Source organism: Triticum dicoccoides, chromosome 1A (genome assembly GCF_002162155.2).
Source record: "Triticum dicoccoides isolate Atlit2015 ecotype Zavitan chromosome 1A, WEW_v2.0, whole genome shotgun sequence".
Taxonomy (NCBI): Eukaryota; Viridiplantae; Streptophyta; class Magnoliopsida; order Poales; family Poaceae; genus Triticum; species Triticum dicoccoides.
Genome location: NC_041380.1, coordinates 391,998,978 through 392,019,907, shown reverse-complemented (window position 1 = coordinate 392,019,907; position 20,930 = coordinate 391,998,978). Strand labels below are relative to the sequence as shown.

General features: G+C 47.0%; 1 protein-coding gene across 7 annotated transcripts; it reads left to right on the top strand.

Annotated features, from left to right (window-relative positions):
* Positions 1-6: 6 nt before the first annotated feature.
* Positions 7-4,612, top strand: LOC119275457. 7 transcript variants are annotated; one of them, XR_005135722.1, is made up of 9 exons: positions 7-257; positions 322-421; positions 524-675; positions 1,288-1,400; positions 1,989-2,089; positions 2,177-2,303; positions 2,451-2,605; positions 3,723-3,893; positions 4,355-4,612. XR_005135722.1 is itself a non-coding variant. In XM_037556307.1 (5 exons), exons 1-5 carry the CDS (start codon positions 2,294-2,296, stop codon positions 4,388-4,390), a joined length of 438 nt encoding a protein of 145 aa, XP_037412204.1. In that variant the 5' UTR covers positions 2,096-2,293; the 3' UTR covers positions 4,391-4,612. The 7 variants fall into 7 exon arrangements, 1 of the variants encoding a protein (XP_037412204.1); XR_005135717.1 differs by having other exon boundaries at positions 1,948-2,089; XR_005135716.1 differs by adding an exon at positions 2,724-2,853 and having other exon boundaries at positions 1,288-2,089.
* Positions 4,613-20,930: the final 16,318 nt, after the last annotated feature.

The following is a 20,930-nucleotide window of genomic DNA, read 5'->3' as shown; positions in this document are numbered from 1 at the left end:
CCATCCACCCATGGAAACCTCCTTTTCCACGGATCTACACACCCACCCACGCCCACCCATGGATGGATGGATGGATGGGGCGCACCAGTTCTGGCGACGGCGACGCCGGATCCACACCCACCTGCACAATGGAGGCCTGCCGCATCGGGATCCACCGCCTGCTCTCGGTCTGGTGCGGCACACCGGACCACACCGGAGATTGCTACTGCGGTGGCCGTCGACGACAGCGCATCTCTGGCGGGACCTAGATGCCCAAGGTATGGACGAAGTCCTTGCCCAAGGTATGTACGGCGGGACCTAGACTGATTACATTCATCTCAGGCATGCATCCGTGGTTGGTGACCTTGCGTGCCGCCATTGCCGGAGGCTGGCTGGTTGGACGGGCATCCGGAATGCCGGTGTTTGCAGCCTTACATCTCAGGTGTGGTTTCTTCCTGTCGTCGTCCCATACTCGTCCCTTGTTGTTCTAAATTTTCTTGAGGCTTGTGTTTGACATCTCTCGTCTGTGCTGTTTCCATCGCAGGGAAGACGCTTGCTAAAATGTGTGCATGCCAAGATTCCTACAGTTCCAGACTGATTAGTGAGCTTACATTTCTAAGGGTGGATCGATTAGCATACTCTGCCTACTGAATGCCAGTCTGAGAGGTAGCATCTGCTATCGTCAGGTTATATAAGGTGCATCCACATAAACTGATTTCTCACTCAGCTACTTATAATCTGTGTGGAGAAGACTGACAACAGACTGATAGGTTAATATGAACATCAAATAACTTAAACAAGGACATTGTTTGTGTTAACCCACCACTCTTTTATTTAAATTTCCCTGCTGGACCTTACAAGCAGCAGCCTTCACAACTCTTTCATGCCCAATAACTGGGAAAGAGTGTGGCATCGGCAACAGAGCTTTCCTTGTACCAAATGCATGCACATCACATGGCTGCTCAAGTCCTTCCTTCCTACTGTCTTAGTATAAAAATCTTCTTAAGTTTTGTACATGGTCCCTGGTTCCTTTGATGACATTAGTCAAAATACACTGATGGTTAATTATATATATCCACATAGCAAGTATACGGTATTGTCCTATACATTTCACATGATGGAAGAGACATTACTTACATTCGTAGTTTCGTACTGAACTGTTAAAGTATGCATGTTTTGCTTAGTTGAAAAAGCTGAGATATCGTACTGAAGAGAATGCGAATGATGTTCACTCTGTTATGCTTCTAAAGCATCTGAATGGTGTTCATTGCTGTTTAAATGATGTTCATCTGCTATGGTTTGCTTCAGCTCGTGTGGATGGGAGGTGGATGCCAGCACGGATCCAGTGTCTCCGACCTCGGCATCCACAAGGAGGAGCGGCGACAATTACATACCCAACCATGGGGCAGCAGCAATTCATTGTTGAGCCTCCCTCTACCTCTCTCACATTCCCTTATTTTGCTGCTGCTCTAAATTCACTTTCACTTGATTGAATCTAGTGCTACTGCTGTCAGTCCCTAGTCCCTAGTGCTACTGCTCTAAATTCACTTGCATGTTTGACTAAATCATAAAAGAATGAATAGGTGTTGGCTCTAGAGTGCTAGCTCGTATACTCTAGCAGGCGAAGCACGTACGTGCAAGCTAACTTCAACAAAGCAGACTAGTAGCTTAATTGATTATTTGTTAGCTAGTAGTACTCGGACGTGCAGTCTCACGTATACGTACGAGCTTAGCAGAGCTAGCTAAGCTAGCGACTGATCGATCTGACTTCTTGCGGCCGACCGTAGCGACTTTGTAACTCAGCGAACTGAAAAACGATGGAGATTTTGTGGATAGCCACAGGGGCGTGTCGCTCCTGGATTTCTTTGTATTGCTTTGATCGACTTAGAAAGATTACAATGGCTGGGTGCACTTATGATGCACTTAGTGTGCCACCTCCAGATGACTGACTGACTGTATTTGTACTAGCGCGTGCTGACGAAGCAGGAACACACCCAATGCCTTGGCAGGAACACAGAGTTGCGGAGAGCAGCAGCTCGCAATCGTGGTCAGGGACCGACCGTCCGAGAGTAGACCGTGGAGACGTGGAGTTCAGTCCAGGAAGTTCCTTGTAATATTTTGGATCTCATTTTTGTTATGATGAATTGATATATAATGATGTTTGATCTGCTTCTGCTTGATTCCTTACTTGTTGTAGGACATTGCAGTCACGTAGATTTTGCTGGTTGTGGCATTGCTTGAAATTGGGTTATTGGATAGCTGAAGCTGCGTTGGATTTCTTCTAATTTACTCCAGGAGACGAAGACCACGCTTCATGAATTCAGGTGCTCTCTCTCATTTTTCTTGAAACAATGTTGCCAAAAAGGCATTTATCTGGTTGTGACATAATAAAAGAAAGAATAAACTTGTAGATAAAATCATTGGAGCTTGTATATCCAAATCCTATAATTATATACTCTCTCTGCTCCCAGGGCGCCGCCGAGGTGGTCATGTGGGATCCTCTCGAACAGCGCGTGCTCGCTGTCGACTTCGATGGCAGGGTCACCCGCTCCATCGGCCCCCTCTCCGGCGGGATGTACTACTCGGGTTTCATCCCCTACGTCAACTCATACACAGAGATCTACATGTACTACTCAGATTAAACTCTGTTCTGCTGTACAATTACACTCGCAAGCTGTCTTACCGTATTATTGGATCTGTTGATCACTGCCTACATGTTAGATCGGTTTGATTTTGAGATGCAGCGAGACTTTGATGTTTCTGAATTCTGATGTGAAAGCATGTCTACGTCAGCTGAACTTTGCACGACTGTTCCTGTAGATCGATGGTGATATCAGCATGCATCCTAATTGTCAATCTCGAGTCTGCACTTCTGTATGTTTTTGATGTGGAACACTTATGCATGACTAATTGTTAAGTTGATACAATTTCTTTGGTAGACAAGCATGGAAATATGTATTAACTTTCCTGAAAATTGAGATTTTCTTAACTAATCAAGAACTCCCCTCATTATGTAAAACACCTATGCATATGACTAATTCTGCACGGCAATTCTGTTCAATTCTGATTTCTTTGGTTGTCAATTCTGTTCAATTGTGAAACACCTATGATATGACTATGAAAGCATGTCGACATCAGTACAACTTTGCATGCATATTTTATTGACTAGATATATACGTGTTGACTGTTCGTCTGTTCCTATGTACTGCATATTGTGTAATGGAGTTTGCTTGTATGGTGTTTGTGAAAATGTTTGTATGAAAATAATTTGACATTGGTGACAGCGTACATGGTCATTAGAAATGCGGAAGCGTACAGCAGCTGCGGCCACCCACGCCCTGCTTCTCCTGGTCTCTGTGTACCCTGCCTGCATACTCTCTGTTTGTGATTTTTTCTAGCAAGTATCTGATCATGAGAAATGAGCTCTCTAGGATTCACTGGACCAACAACTACTTGTTCTAGCATGTTTATTTCAAGCAATTTGTCATTCATGTTGTTTGATGAAACAGTACCCATGTCGGGAGACTAGTAGAACTTGCAAACTTCAGTTTTCTCACCATTAGTCACTTATCCTGCTGTTCATGTCCATACAACAGTTGTATTGGTTCTATGTTACAGCTGCTGCAAACAATTTATTAATGTGGGATGTGGCTCTATGTCCAGTTCTCTTTCTCTTCTAAAGAAATCCCCTCTGCCTCTGGTGTGCAGCAAGTTGATTGTTTTGTATCTGTATTATTGTTCAGATTGGCCAAGTGTTCGTCGATCTGCAAGCCTGTTTAAGAGCTGGATTGGCCGGTCCAATTCAACACGGAACTATGTGTCTGTTGAAACTTTTCGTCTATCAAGTGTCGCCTCACCGCCTCCGGCCACCCCGACGACGCCCTCGCCTTCGCCAACCTCCACTCCTCCATGAGGTACGCATGCATTTTTGTTTCTATTGCTCGCACTTTGTTCCTGATGTATTCCTTTGACTAATGAACCTAGCAGCATCAAAGTCTAGAATATCCACACCAAAATGCATTGGCTTGCTGAACCCTTGTGCTGGTTAGAAATGCAGAATTGTGATATTGTGCTGGGAGCACTCTTGCTACAGTCATCAGTTAGATTTCAGCTTTGCATCTTTTCAGGTTTAACCGTTGGTTTACATTGAAACTGTTAAGCAAGTATCAAATTGAGTACATAGTGTGCAATTTGTGTTTAGTAATTTAGTAGGTCATAAGCATCAGACCATATGTTTTCTTATAAGCAAACTATATTGATGGTTGCAAGATAAGTTAAAATATACTAGTGCTACCTTGATTTTTATACTACTTGCCATTTATTTTCTTCGTTTGATGTTTTATATGCTTCTGATGCGTGATCCTTGTAATGCTAGGTGATTTGTTTCTTGCAATTTGGAAGAGGAAGATGATGAAGCATGGTTGTTATCTATCAATATGCCTTGTGTTCTGGTTGTACTTCATAGCTAGTTACATTGTATTCTGTACTGGTCTGGTTGTATGAACACTATGTAAAGATTGTAATAGGCTAATTTTGGCTATCATTTCGAGCATATAGTTATGTTTCATTTGAAATATTTGTCATTTGTGTACTGTAAAAATGTGAGAAATAAAAATCTGATGAGTTGGACCTACTTATTGGTAGAGGCTAAGGCCCAAAACGTAAAATAGCCTGCAAAAAGGCTGAGGCCCAAAAAAGAAGTCGACTGCAAAAAGGCTGAGACCCGAAGACAAATGGATCGTAAAAGTTCTATGTCTTAGAAACCAAAAAGGCCAAATTGTTGGGCTTGGACCATGTAGTTGATCAAAATTGATATGAAAATAAATAATAAATGGGCTGAATTGTTGGGCTCGGCCCATGTAAAACACCTAATCGAACCGGGCTGAATCTTGTCAGTGACCTTTTCAATTGGTCGCAATTTTGCCACGTCAGATTGCCATGTCGGATCCGACGTGGCCTGGGCAGACAGCCAGTGACCAAAACAAAAGGTCATGGGTTCAACGACCTTTTGTTTTGGTCGTATCGTCTACGACCTTCTCACAGAGAAGGTCGTTAATTTTAGTTTACGACCGCCAGCTTTTGACCTCCTGTTTTTGGTCACAAAAAGGTCACAAATGAAAAACAGTGACCTTTCAGTGACCAATAGTCAAGGTCACAAGTTGACATATTTCTTGTAATGGAGGCAGCCTCTTCGGGTTGTACCACCCCAAGCTTCTGTTCCCAATTCCAATGATGGTCTGTGCTTCAAGTGTGGCCTTCCAGGTCACCGTTCCAGTAAGTGCCCTCAAAATCAGAATCAACTGGCTCTGTCTTCAACTGGCCGTAACAATCAGCCCCATAACAACAATGCCAGACCTTATGGTCGTGGTCAGGCTAATCATATTGATCTGAATGAAGCTCAAGGCCAGCCTGCCACGGTGATGGGTACTCTTCTCGTTAATTCAGTACCAACATCTGTTTTGTTTGATTCAGGAGCATCACATTCTTTCATATCAGAAGAGTTTGCATTCATGCATGGCATTAAATACGAAGAGATGCACACTCCACTAGTGGTAAAAAAACCCTGCGGGCCAATGCCAAACCTCCATGGTTAGCCACAACGTTTCAGTTGAAATTGAAGGGTTGGAATTTTTTGCCTCCCCCATTATTCCGAAGTCTTCCAATATTGACCTCATTCTGGGAATGGATTGGTTGAAAGCACATACGGCTTCTATTGTTTGCGCCACTAAAACCGTCCACCTTCTACACCCTTCAGATGAGATAGTAAGCTACAATGCTCGTCCGGTTCAAAATGCCGAAGCCCGACTCTATCTCCTGAATGCGTTGAACGCATCACCTCTTGAGGGAATTGAAAAGATTCCAGTCATTCGCGACTTCGAAGACGTCTTTCCAGAGGAACTTCCAGGAATACCCCCTGCCCGGGCTGTCGACTTCGTCATCGACTTGAAACCAGCCACCGTTCCTATTGCCAAACGACCCTACAAGATGCCACCTCATGAACTCCTTGAACTTAAGGAGGAAATCGACAAATCTCTTCACAAGGGTTTCATTCGTCCAAGTTCCTCTGCTTGGGGAGCACCTTCTCTCTTCATCAAGAAGAAGGACGGAACGAACCGTTTGGTTCAAGACTACCGTCCTATCAACCAAGCTACAATTCAGAACAAATATCCCCTTCCTCGGATCAATGATCTGTATGATCAACTGGCTGGTTCATCGATATTCTCTAAACTCGACTTGAGGTTGGGTTACCACCAGATCCGTGTTCGTGAAGAGGATATTCCAAAGACCGCATTCGTCACTCATTATGGTTCTTACGAGTACACCGTCATGTCTTTTGGCTTGACCAATGCTCCAGCTACATTCTCTCGTTTGATGAACTATATATTCATGGATTACCTCGACAAATTCGTCGTAGTCTATATGGATGATATCCTGGTATATTCGAAGAATAAAGGAGAACATGCTGAACATCTTCGACTTGTTCTAGAGAAGCTTCGAGAGCATCAACTTTATGCCAAGTATTCCAAGTGCGAATTTTGGTTACCCGAAGTCACCTACCTTGGGCATGTCATCTCCAAGGATGGTATTGCCGTCAACCCAGATCGAGTTCAGGCTATTCTTGACTGGACCCTCCGAAGACTGTTAAGCAAGTCAAAAGCTTTCACGGACTAGCCAGCTATTGTCGCCGCTTTGTCGAGAACTTCTCCAATATCGCCAAGCCACTTACCAATCTGCTACACAAAGGCGTTAAGTTTGATTGGACACACAAATGTCAGGAAAGTTTCCATGCACTCAAGGACAAGCTGACGTCTGCCCCAGTGCTTGCTCCCCTTGATTCTCGCAAGGACTTTGTCATCTATTGTGACGCTTCACATCAAGGATTAGGCTGTGTCCTAATGCAAGAGCGCAGGGTGATTGCTTATGCCTCCCGTCAAGTAAGTCCTCACGAAGAGAACTACCCAGTTCATGACCTTGAGCTTGCCGCGGTTATCTTTGCACTGAAGCTATGGCGACAATACCTTCTCGGTAATCGTTGCGAGATCTTCACCGATCAACAAAGTATGAAGTATCTGTTTACTCAGCCAGATCTGAACCTCCGTCAACAGCGATGGATGGAAGCTTTTGCTGACTACAACTGCGGTATATCCTATACCCCTGGCAAGGCTAATGTAATGGCCGATGCCCTGAGCCGTAAGTCTTATTGCAACAATCACATGATTTTCAAAGCTCAACCCCGCCTTTATGAAGAGCTATGCAAGCTGAACCTCCAACTAGTTCCACAGGGTTCTCTGAATAACCTTGTCCTGGAACCAACTCTGCTGAAAGCAATTAAGTCTGCTCAAGCCAAAGATGCTCACGTTGATTTGATGAAAAATGATCTTGCCTTAGAGAAATCCAGAGATTTCTCACTTGGTGAAGATGGAACCTTGTACTTCAGAGATGGCATTGTAGTACCCCGGTTCGAGCTTATGACAGAGAAGGTGATGAAAGAAGTGCATGACACCCCTCTCTCTATTCATCCGGGAAGTACCAAGATGTATCTAGACTTCCGTCAGAAGTATTGGTGGTCTAATATGAAGCAAGACATTGCTCGATATATTGAAGAATGTGACGTTTGTCGTCGCGTCAAAGCAGGACATCAGAAACCGGATGGACTTCTACAACCGCTTCCAATTCCTAAATGGAAGTGGGATAAGATCCAAATGGACTTCGTCACTGGCCTTCCCAAGTCTCAGAAAGGTAACGATGTTATCTTTGTCGTCATCGACTAATTCTTGAAGGTTGCTCACTTTCTGCCAGTCAAGGAGACTATCACTGCTAGTCAATTGGCAAACTTGTATATCTCCCGAATTGTGTCACTCCACGACATTCCGAAGGAGATCAGTTCAGACCACGGCAGTATTTTCACTTCTAAGTTCTGGGATAGTTTCCAAGATGCAATGGGAACTCATATAACCTGGAGCACTGCTTGTCATCCCCAATCCCTAGGCCAAGTCGAGCGAGTCAATCAAATTCTTGAAGACATGCTTCGGGCTTGTGTTTTTTCTTTCGGCAAGAAGTGGGAAGAATATATTCCTTATGCGGAGTTCTCTTATAACAACAGCTATCAAGCCAGCTTGAAGATGGCACCCTTTGAAGTGCTCTATGGACGTAAGTGCCGAACCCCTCTGAACTGGTCAGAAACTGGGGAATGGGCGCTCATTGGTCCAGACATTATTCAACAAGCTGAAGAGCAGGTTCGCATTGTCCGGGATAATCTCAAGGTGGCCCAGTCCCACCAGAAGAGCAATTATGACCGTAAACACTGGGGTTCAACTTATCAACCTGGTGAACAAGCTTATTTGCGTGTCACTCCTTTGAGAGGCACTCATCGGTTCGGAGTCAAGGGCAAGCTAGCTCCGCGCTACATTGGTCCTTTCTGCATTCTCTCTCGTCGTGGACTGGTGGCTTATCAACTGGAGTTGCCACCTCAGTTCTCTCACGTCCATGACATCTTCCACGTGTCACAACTTCGTCGATGCTTCAAGGATCCGGAACGTGAAGTGGATCCGGAATTGATTGAAGTTCAAGATGATCTCACATACAAAGAGCATCCTATCCGCATTCTTGAAGAAGCTGAACGTCGAACCCGCCAGAAGGTTACCAAGTTCCTCAAGGTCCAATGGTCGAATCATACTAAAGATGAAGCCACTTGGGAACGCGAAGATAACCTCCGGGCTGAAAACCCCGACCTGTTCCCTTCTACCTCTTAATTCTCGGGACGAGAATTTCTTTTAGAGGAGGAGAGTTGTAACACCCCGGTGTAATGATGCTACAGTAACCCCTGGGGTTAAGTTAATCTTTTTGCTAAACATGTGCCTGATCATTATTATCTCATGTTTCTTTCAACTTCCCCTTTGCTAAGTGAAATTCAAAATTTCTCAAACATGAAAACAGAAATGTTCATCATGTCCCAAATATTCCACAACTAATATTGGTGGTGAACCAACATTTTTGCAAAGGGTTTAAGTGGCCTAAACTACTTAAAACAGTGACCTAAGCAATAAATTAAATGCCCTTCTTAATTTATAAAATTGGCAACTATTCCAAAAGCCTCCGAACCTTTTGTGGCAGTGCACTTTAATTCTTTGAAATTGTTTCGGCCAGTGGCATAATTTTGCAAAGTCATTATTGGCTAAAAAGAAAATGCAAAAGCTACTGAAAATAAAAAGAAAAACTAAAAGAAAAGGAAAAGCAGAGGAGAGAGAGAGAGAAAGCCCCCTGCCTCACCTGGGCTTCGGCCCACCCGGCCAGCCGACCCAGCTAGGCCGGCCCGCTCCCCCTCCCCGGTCATCCCTCTCCTCTCTGTTCACGCGACCGAGCCCCCCCAGCTCGTTCCCACCGGACCCGGCGCGGCGCCCCGCGCTGCCACGTCACCGGCGAGGGGATAAGGGCAGCCCCGACGCCTCGGGCTCCCTCCCCACTCGACACTTGCTCCCTCTCTCCCTCGTCGCTCTCTCCCTCGCTCTCCAGATCCCATCCCTTCCTCAACCGAGCACCGCCGTCGCCATGGCTGTGCTGTAGCCGCGGCCACCGCCCACCCCGCGCCTCGCCAGCAGGTTTAGGAGGCGCACCGTCGACGCCTTCGTCGACTACGTCACCGGAACGAGGCGGGGAAGCCCCAACAGCGTCGCCATCGTCCCGTCTTCAACCTCCATCCGCCATGGTCGCCGCCATCTTCCTCCTCTCCGGCGACCCCCCTGCTGCTACTAAGCCTATCACTGGCCTCCGTGTGCCGCTCGGTGAGCCCCTCATCCTTCTCCCTCTCCTTGTTGACTTTGGCGCGCCCCCTAGCTGCTTTCCCCACGCGCGCCCGAACGCAACATCGCGGAGCTCGTCGCCGGCGAGTCTCCGGCGACCAATTGGTCATGGGCGTATGCCCCTTAGCTTCACCGCATGGCGCAGCATCCGCCTAGCTGGTTAGTTTGGTCGCGCGCGCGCTCTAACGCTGCACCCGCCCGAGCCCGAACTCCGGCGCCGCTTCTGCTCGTCACCGACGTCGTTCCCGGGCATCCCCGTCCACTCCACCACCTCCATTCGACGCGGTGTGGACTGGCCGTTCAAACGGGCCAAACCACAACCCCGGAGATGCCCTGTGGGCGAAACCCGAAGCTCGCCCGCGCCTCGCTGCCGCATTGGAGCTCACCGGAGCCCCTCTCTAGTGCCCTGCCGACGTGGCTGGCCGGGCCCCACCCCTGGCTCACTGCCAGTGGGCCCCATGGGCCCCAGTTGACTGGGTTGACCCAGTCAACTGCTGACTCGGCAGCCCAGTGCCATTGACATGCAGGCCCCACCGCGTAATTAAGCTAATTAAAATGTTTTATAATTAAAAATAATTAGTTAAGCTAAATAGTCACTGACATGTGGGGCCTAGCTGCTAATTAACCACGTTTAATTAAAATAACCCACTGTTAGCCCTCTATCTATGACATGTTGGACCCACAGGTCAGTTTTGACCTGGTCAGCGAGTATGTTGACCTGCTGATGTGATGCTGACACCTTGCTGATGTCATATTCCTTTTCTGTTAATTTAAGTAATTCCAGAAAATTGTTTAATCTTTAGAAATTCGTAGTAAATAAACCGTAACTCGGATGAAAATGTTTTCTACATGAAAGTTGCTCAGAAAATCCAACGAATCTGAATATGTGGTCCGTTCATCCGTCACATGCCCCTAGCATGCTGAACTTGGAACTTTCCCCCTCTTTCCCTTTGTCCGGAGTCCACCCAAGTCGGGAATTCATCTTCGGATGTTTATCCCCTCCGTCTGCAATGTGTAGTACTACGTTAGGTCGACCCTAGTTCTGCTTATCGTCTTGCCATGCTTAGCGTTGCTTTTGTTTGCTTATATTTACTGTTTCTTCCCCCTCTTCTCTCTGGTAGACCCCGAGGCCGGTGATGCCCCGGTGATCGACTACGTCGACGACGACCCCTCCTTGCCAGAGCAACCAGGCAAGCCCCCCCCCTTTGATCATCCCGATATCGCCCATTCCATTCTCTCATTCTTGCATTAGATTTTGCTACTGTTATTGTTTGCTACTATTCTGAAGCATAGCCTGCTTTTGTAACCCGCTCATTGTTACCTACCCTGCTTATCCTAAACTTCTTAGTATAGGTTGGTTAGTGATCCATCAGTGACCCCCACCTTGTCCTTGTTGCCCCTGCTTCATCATCGAAGACCCGATCAACGGGATCGAAGACCAGGCCCTGACACCGCACATCACTTCCCCTTAGTTGCTCGACACTACTGGGTTACTATCGAGTGCCGAGGGTGAGGCCTCATCAGCACTTCTGATGTTAACCCGCTAGTGTAGTTATTCGGTCGTGGTCATCGAGGGTGATTCCTCCTTAACCACTTCCGATACGACTCTGTTGTGCAATCCCTCAAGTGTGAACCTCGAGGGTGGTCCCTCTTACGTTCACCTTGAAGATTACATTGAGTGGAATTCACCGGGGGTGATTGACGGTGTCCTGGACTAGGGGTACTCACCACGTCATCTCCCGATCTATTAGATTGGGCCGAGGACCCCCGTGGCCGTATACTCATGGGCCAGTTCGGACGGCTACCGTATACAAGGAACATTCCACAAGACTTGGCGATCAAGACAAGGACTTCTGCCCACCGGCGTATTCGGCTAGGACTCTTGTTATCCTAGGCCTCCGGTGCATTATGTAAACCGAGGCCAGGCTAGTCGATAGATATACAATATATACAACAATCATACCATAGGCTAGCTTGTAGGGTTTAGCCTCCTTGATCTCGTGGTAGATCTACTCTTGTACTACCCATATCATCAATTAATCGAGAAGGACGTAGGGTTTTACCTCCATCAAGAGGGCCCGAACCTGGGTAAAACATTGTGTCCCTTGTCTCCTGTTACCATCCGCCTAGACGCACAGTTCGGGACCCACTACCCGAGATCTGCCGGTTTTGACACCAACATTGGTGCTTTTATTGAGAGTTCCGCTGTGTGATCGACAAAAGGATCGATGGCTCTCCTGCAGATCAACTACGACTTCGGCATCTTCGTCACCAGCTCGACTGGTCACCTTGGTTCGACCAAGAATTGCGCCCCGTGTTCGGATCACCATGTCCGTACGAGGGCCTTCATCAAACATCAACTCCGATCTCTATCAAGATTACGGAGGAATGATCTATGGAGCTCGGGGGCTCAACGTCAACATTACCCTCAAGTGACTGTGCTATTTTTCTGGACAGCAAACTCGTATCTGCCACCACCACCTCCTCGAGTATCGCTTTGACGATCGCTTTGGTGGAATTGTGCGGAATTGAGTCTACAACAACCCTGGAAAATTTCGTCGAGTTCCGATGGAGGAATCTCTGGCAATCCACGATATACCGAAGCCCTGTCAAATCTGGACGGGAATTTGGATGAGTTTAGGGCGTGGTGTCCAGCTTCTAGCTCGGACGTCCTTTGGAAGATCCAACCGTTGATCGGCTGCGGAATTCCTATATCTACCACCTCTCAAAATTTCGGCTCGATCCGACCGTCCAAACTCCGGGAACCTTCCGATTAGTGCATCACTTTTCGGATCTGTTTTCTGCGCGAAAACAAATCCGACCCGAGTTCATCTTTTTTATGAACAGGATTTCGGACATCCCTTTTGAAGGAAGTTTTGTATGGGGTATTGTGTTTTGTTCCCGAACACATCCCACTAACTGTAAGATCTTTTAAACATGATCTTCAACATCATGCTGATGTCAAACCAGTCCGGCAATATTACTCCACGGCTGCCGACCTGCGCTAGACACGGCGTCACTTTGTTGAGCCGAGCTCAACTTCTTCGGATCATCATCTCGGCAAGCCGAACAAGAGCCCGGCATCGCAAAGGATAAATCATCACCAACATCGCCGCCCCACGGATTACACGGAGCGGGCATACCGGCATCGCCGCACGGTCGCTTCATCAAGCCGGCATCGACCACGTCACGACCTGCATCGACAGGGCCGCACTATTGCTTCTTCAAGCTGGTGTCCATCACACCGACCTACTTCGAATCATCGGCTGACATCGAGGCTTCGACATCTCGGCTGGACCGGGGACTTCGCCATCTCTTCATCAATCTACTCCGGACACTTCGGCTTCACTAGCCGACCAGCTCCGTCACGTTAGCTGGGCCGAGGGCTTTGCCTCGGCGAGTCAACCTTTACCAGCATTGCCATGCCGTTGTTTTATCGCCCATCAGGCAATGGGTGTGCGGAGCGGGTCCCAATTTTAGGAATCACCTTCCTTCGGATTGCTACAACAAATAAACCAGGTGCTATTAATCCCAGTATTTTTTGCTTGTTTGGGTTCATTTTTCCCAAGGAATTATTACTCTGATTTGTCCGTCATATGCACACAGGTCTATCAAATGGTGGCTGCATTAACGACAGTCGCATGGTGGTTCGGTCAGTTTCCGTACATAGTCCGGCGAACGCCGCACTCGGAGCTCGGACCGACCTGCGAATTCAGGCTTTGCCACGCCTTTACCGCATCACGCCGACGCCCTGCATCGACTTGACTTCGGCGCCAGGCCATATTTCTTTTATTACTCACTTTGCATAAATTATTTATTATGCAACGATTTTTTTTAATTATCATTATTACTATTATCTCCGGTTTGCACTATTTTTTGTGCATAGGAAAATGATCCGGGGACTTCGGCGTCACTTTGCCGGTCTGCATTGATCGTGCTATGTCACCACTTCGGCGTGTCAAACTCTCCGCTCCGCCACCTCGGGACCGGCTTGAGGGATGGAACCTTGCCCCGCATCAAGCTCGGAACGTGTCATCAATACCGAACACATTAACCAGCTAAGTCGCTTTCATGCTCAAAGCTTTAATTTCTAACTTGCATTTGGTTCGATCAAGCATTATAATTTTTTGGAAAAAAGTTGCTTCTAAAAAATTTCCTTGTCCAAACTTTATTTGTGACGCATAAATTCAAATACCCCGTTTACTTGGGGGCTTCCTTTATGAAGCTTTTCCTGTTGCATATGATTATACTTGTACGGCTTCGTTCCTTGTTCGTGTATTATGCCACAATATGCACCACATTGACTTAAGCGATTTGCAAGCTGGGTTGCCTCGCTCCTGTGTTTACCCCTACGTTCCCGATTGTTCGGCTAGGGAGTAAAGGGAGCACCTCTATGATTGTCACGATCGGGTCACCCGAGCCGGACCTCAGACTGGGTGAAGCCGAAAGCTAGCGCTCTTATAGTTATTCAATGATGGTCGACACACAACGGAACTCATGAGTACAAAAAATCTATTGCACAAGTCTCATAATAACAATGAGCACCGAAGAAAGGTATCGGTGGGGGTACTATTTTCTTCGAAGATGCTTCTTACTCTTCGCAGTAATATAGCATAAGTTCCCTGAGCGCGCTTTGTCTGTTACAGCCTTATGGCCTGATTGCATGGTTATTGGAAACACCATCGATATTCTCGACTGATGGAGTACATAACACTTTTCGGTCCTTAACCGAAGAGGGAGAAGCTGACGGTCGGTTAAGACGCATTTAAAGTTCAGTTGAACATAGATATGATATAAGTACTTCGGTACATGCAATCATTCTTCTACCCAAGTCACTTGGGGGCTCTTAAGATTATTTGAGCCGTTTTATAATAAGTGTTCTTCTTCTCAGTCGTTGCAAAGTTCTATTATTATTATTTATCACTCCTTTTTTCGACGCGAGTGTGCGGTCACTAGCCGGGGAGCCTAATTTCTCTCTCAAAGCCGCTAGAGTTTAGTTTGCTAAACTGGCCTAATGAGAAGTACTCCGCCCTCGGGATAGGAGGTTGAAGCCGTAGGCTGACTCGCTCAAAGTCTTGAGATAGGATGTGTCATGTTAAAGGACGACAGAAGCACTTCTTTTTTCTAAGACCAATTTTCGGATTGGCACCGAACACTTGATCTTGTTCGGACGTCATGTTTTTACTGACATTTCTTGGTTTTCCAAGCTTTTTGGCACTTTTAAACTATTTGTGCTTTTCCAGCATTAGTCTTGCAGTGCAACGCCGGACACCTTTAGGGATTCGGCAAAAACATTCTCAGATATTGCTATATATGCATCGGTTTCGAATTGTGTCTTCGGTCAATAGTTGGGTTGCCCGGCTCCTCCACTTGCTTCCTACGTTCCATTTTGTTCGGCTAGGCGTGCAAAGGGAGAACCACTGTGACTGTGCTTCCAGCTCACATGGTTAAGCACCTTAGTGGAGAAAGCCGAAAAGTCCCTGTCACAATAAGCGTAAACTGGTCAGCGATCCGATGACTATGACGGGCCATTCATAACATTGGCCGAAGTGTTTACGGCTTGACCTCGACTGTCGCCTCGAACACTACCGGGGGCTATTAACTGGCCTCCCAAACTAAATCCTCGATATTTTGCTCTTACATTCGAGCTGAGGTTTCATGATCATGCTTGGCATGACAACCCAAAGAAAGGAACCGATAGCGGGACTATTTTCTTTGGAATACATTTCTTCTGTTAAACAGTAATATAACATATCTCTCTACGTACCTTTGTTTATAAAACCGTGTGGCCAGATTGCCTTGTTTGTCGTAAATCTTTGCCCTCATAAAGGCTTTATAAAGTAGGACAAACACTCCTCGGCTACTGGCCAAGGAGGTGGAAGCCGATGGTCGGTCAACAAAGTTTTGTACAATGCGGATCCGAGCATTAATGACGTAAAGTACTTGGATACATAGAGTCATTACACATAATTTGTGATTTTACTATGGATATTGATCCTTAATTCGGCCACCCGTGCCTGCATTAAGGCTCGGGGGCTACTGGGCTTCGGGCTTATTATTTACAAATATTAAAGGGGCACATCGATCCCCTGATCTGGTGTTGCCACCCGACCAATGTCTCGAGGGCTACTGCATTGCTTGTCCAATGCAGAAAATTTTATGTGCAATATAGTTTCCGAGGAGATTCTGATCCTCAGGTTGGTCGGCCGCACCCAACCTGAGTCTTGAGGACTGAGCATGCCGCTTTTGTGTCCCGAAGTATTCTGCCGAGCTAGGACTTGATCCTCAGGACGATTTTGCAAATCAACCTGAGTCTCAGCGGCTACTGGGATCAGTGGTCTTATGTCATCCTTCATGTGCATCTCGGGTTTTAGACCGATACACACCTTGAGGGCTACTGGCTATATATCTCGGTAGAGAATAAGTTGCACCAATAAAAATATTGACAAAAAATCGGCCCATAGTCGGGGTGGTGCACCACCTCGGAAGCAGTCCGGCATAAAGCTCGGGCGCTAGTGGCTGGCTTCATAGAGGGCATTTCCGGCATTAAGCTCGGCTAAACTCCTTCAACTTTTTTGAACCAAGGTGATATGACACCTCAGATATAGTCCGGCATTGGAGCCTGGACACAGTCCGACGTTGGAGCTCGGATATATTTCGGCATTGGAGCTCGGATATACAGTTCGGCGTTGGAGCTCGGATACATAGTCCGGCGATGGAGCTCGGATACATTCCGGCGCTAGAGCTGGGAAGCGGTCCGGCGTTGGTGCTCGGCTGCAAAAGATACCTCGAATGCAGTCCGGCGTTGGAGCTCGGACGCAAGAGGACCCTGCCTCCCGGGAACAACTTCAAACCCGAGGTGTGGCATAAAAATAAGCAAGGCATTGATAAAGGCTGGAAACTTAAAGGGGCTCCTCGGATAGCCGACGTGTAAACTCGTCGAATGCATTTCGGCGATCCTCAAGATCGAAGATAAATAAGATTTGTTGAACCAGTTTTCAAGACCGGCAACCGAAGATGAAGAACAGTTCGGAAGAATCAAGGAGCGTCCCTAACTTGAAGACCGGTTCAGGGGGCTACTGACGGTGTCCTGGACTAGGGGGTACTCACCACGTCGTCTCCCGATCTATTAGATTGGGCCGAGGACCCCCGTGGCCATATACTCATGGGCTAGTTCGGACGGCTACCGCATACAAGGAATATTCCACAAGACTTGGCGATCAAGACAAGGACTTCTCCCCACCGGCGTATTCGGCTAGGACTCTTGTTATCCTAGGCCTCCAATGCATTATGTAAACCGAGGCCAGGCTAGTCGATAGATATACAATATATACAACAATCATACCATAGGCTAGCTTCTAGGGTTTAGCCTCCTTGATCTCGTGGTAGATCTACTCTTGTACTACCCATATCATCAACATTAATCGAGCAGGACGTAGGGTTTTACCTCCATCAAGAGGGCCCAAACCTGGGTAAAACGTTGTGTCCCTTGTCTCCTGTTACCATCCGCCTAGATGCACAGTTCGGGACCCCCTACCCGAGATCCGCCAGTTTTGACACCGATAGTGATTCCTCGGGTTTCCCCTTGATGTTTGGACACACGGTTACTATGGTTACTATGACTTTACACTAAACCATGTTACTAAAGACGGATCGACCCTGAGGGGTACCCATGCAAGCATAATTGCGAGTGATGTGGAGTCGGGTTGACCTGGAAGGTGCCCGCGAGATAATTACGAGGCGTGGCCGGGCATTCTTAGCCCTTGCCGCACGTCCTCGAGATGGGCAACGGGGTCACATCTTTTGTGAGTCTCTGCTTATTACCGCGCGTTCCTAATCCACTACGATTTGGATATTTTATCCGAGGGGCCTCTGGCCTGATAGCACTAACCATCACGTGGGCATTATATGGGCATTCTACGTCGTATGCATCAGCCGAAGCTTAATAGATGTCAGGGACTGAGCGGCGCGCGCCGGGTTGGACTGCATAAGCGTCTGCCTTGTTGAAGGAGGTAGCTAGGTCTGCTCACCGGCCGCGTTCGCAACGTGCAGGAGTTCCCGGGGAGATGGCCCATGACCCCTGGGGGCATAGGTTTAGTCCAACATGCTGACCTCTCTATTAAGCCTTGGTCGGGTTGCGGCATATTGTTTGGTCGAGGCCGGGCATGACCCAGGAAAGTGTGTCCGGCCGGAGTTAATCGAGCATGGTGGGTAAGTTGGTGCACCCCTACAGGGAAGAAAACATCTATCGATAGCCTGTCCTACGGTAACGAACACTTTTAGTTCTATCCCGATCGATACAACAAGAACTGGATACTTGTGATGAGAATTGGATTGAGATGAGAACTGCATAGTATGGCTCTGGGATTGCTTTCTCGCAGGGGGTCTAGAAAGGATCTCTGGCCGAGGTTGATAACACAACTACTACTTTACTTTATGCTACCCTACTCCCTCCTGTTGCTGCAAGATGGTGGTTTCCAGAAGATGCTAGTCTTCGATAGGCTAGGCTTTCCCCCTTCTCTTCTGGCATTCTGCAGTTCAGTCCACAGATACAACCCTTTTCTTTGATACCGATGCATATGTAGTGTAGATCCTTGCTTGCGAGTACTTTGGATGAGTACTCACGGTTGCTTTGCTCCCCCTTTTTCCCCCTTTCTTCTTTCCGGTTGATGCAACCAGATGTTGGAGCCCAGGAACCAGATGCCACCGTTGATGCCTACTACTACGTGAAGACCGCCAACGACCAGGAAGGAGGCCTTGCCTTTTCGATCGTAGATGCTTTGTGCTGGCCTTCTTAAGGCATGCTTGTCTAACTTATGTTTGTACTCAGATATTGTTGATTCCGCTGACTCTTGTGAATTCGAGCTTATGTATTCGAGCCCTCGAGGCCCCTGGCTTGTAATATAAAGCTTGTATTATTTTAATTTGTGTCTAGAGTTGTGTTGTGATATCTTCCCATGAGTCCTTGATCTTGATCGTACACATTTGCGTGTATGATTAGTGTACGATTGAATCGAGGGCGTCACAGGCGGTGGTGTGGGGATCGCCGGAGAAAAAGCTCGGCACGGGGGGCCTAGAGGGATGGCCAGGGCGGCGTCGGACCTGTAGCGACCCGACCTCAGATGGTCAAGTCTGTGTGCTTCAGTGTCATCCCTGGATCGGTAATGCTGACACACACAGTACTCGAGGATTTATAACAGAGTAGCAATCACACACTTATTACATCGAAAAGTCTAAAAGAGAACTTATTACAATAATATGGCTTAAGGCCATCTAATGCGATAACAACGGAAGGCTTGGAAGATAAGGTGAGTCCATCAACTCCAACGGCATAGCTGAGCTGCACGGCAACGACCTAATGAACCTTATTCCTCGTCTGAAAAGTCTGCAACATAATACGTTGCAGCCCGAAAACGGGTCAGCACATGGAATATGCTGGCAATATAACATAGTAGAGCAGAAACGGAATAATGCTATCACTACATGCATATATGGCTGGTGGAAAGCTGTATGGTTATAGTTTTTGCGTAAAGCCATTTTTTCCCTACAACAAAGGAATAGATTTTAATTTAACTATCATGGTGGTTGAAACATCATTGAGAAGGTACCCCCAACTCAATCCCAATTAAAGTGATTGACAACCCAACAGTATTAATTAAACATGGTGAGATACATGTGATAACCCAAGTACTAGATACTCAAGAATTGTCCATAACCGGGGACACGGCTAACCATGCTTAGATTGTACACTCTGCAGAGGTTTGCGCACTTTTCCCCACAAGAATCGATCGCCTCCGTTGGATTTCTCGCACTACACTGCGTTTGAGAAACGGATGACCGAGACACAGTCTTTCAGAAACATTAACTCTCTACTCCGGGTAGACCATACCAAACCTACAAAACCCACTACCTGCTGATCAACCTCTTCGAGAGCTTCACGTAACTTACTCAACTATGCTAGAGCCCATAATAGCTTGTGGCTGCACACGGAAGTTTCTAGCATGAATCATCTCAGTTCCCTTTGAGCCTGGGTGGCGGTCCATAGGAAGATCACACGGGTACCCCGGGATTTCCATAAAAAAATACAGACAACACTGGGTTCCCCAGGTGCCTCAATCCACCCAGTTGTTTGATTAAGTTGCCACCTTAAGTTGAACCATTAATTAACAATCTCACATCTGTCATGAATTTCACTCAAACCCAAACCACGTCTACGAGCATAGCATAGCAATATAAGCAATACGTAGAAGTAACTCCCAAGGGTTTGAATATAATAGGGCAATAGGTTCTACCTCAGCAACTACTTCCCAACCCACAAGTTAATGACATCCTAATCATGCAATGTTTGAGGATTGGAACTAATGCATAAAAGCTGGGTAATAATGGGATATGATCAAAGTGTTACTTGCCTTGCTGACGATCCGCGAATCCTAGAGACTCGTAGTAACACGCTTCGCACTCCGGGAATTCTATCGCAAGCAAACAATAACATACATAAGTAACAAGCAACGAAGCACAAGCAAAACTCAAATAAGAGAGGTTGACCAGAAAGTTCAATTGAAGAACTCCGATACACAAAAAGAATCAAATCAAGCGAAGCAACGAAAGTCAAACGGTGAAAGAAAACCACTTCGTTTATTAATTTGAACTTAGGTCAAGTTTTACAGTAGCAAAAACTTGTTTGAGTCGATTAACCGGAAAGAGGGTTTCGAGACGAAACTCCTGGCGCTTGAATCGCCTGATTCCGATAAACGAGCGAAAAGATAAACAGAAATTAAGATTGGATCAGAAATCACGATCAGAAAAATCGCGGAATAAATCCGAGAAAAAGAAAAACAACGAACAGATTAATGAACGAACGTTTGCTATCTGGATCTAAACGAAGAACACGTTCGTTAAAACGAACGAACGAGCAAACGCTCGCTAAATAAATAAACTGGAGAAAAACCGATCTATATAAAAAACAAAACTAGGGTTTTGAAAAGAATAAAACCGAACGGTTTTTAAGAAAAACTGGCGGTTGGATCCGGCGGCTACCTCCGGCGAGGGGCTCCGGCGAGGGCTTGGGCGGCGGGGTGCGGCGGCGGCGGCGTGGATGGCGGGGTGCGGCGGCGGCGGCGGCGCGCTGCAGCGGCGACAGCGGGAGGTGCG

Bases quoted from the DNA above. Each gene is read 5' to 3' on its own strand.
- LOC119275457 (XM_037556307.1), top strand. The intron at 2,606-3,263 runs GTACTACTCAGA...CATTGGTGACAG, and splicing joins TCATACACAGAGATCTACAT to CGTACATGGTCATTAGAAAT. The intron at 3,894-4,354 runs GTACGCATGCAT...TTGTAATGCTAG, and splicing joins AACCTCCACTCCTCCATGAG to GTGATTTGTTTCTTGCAATT.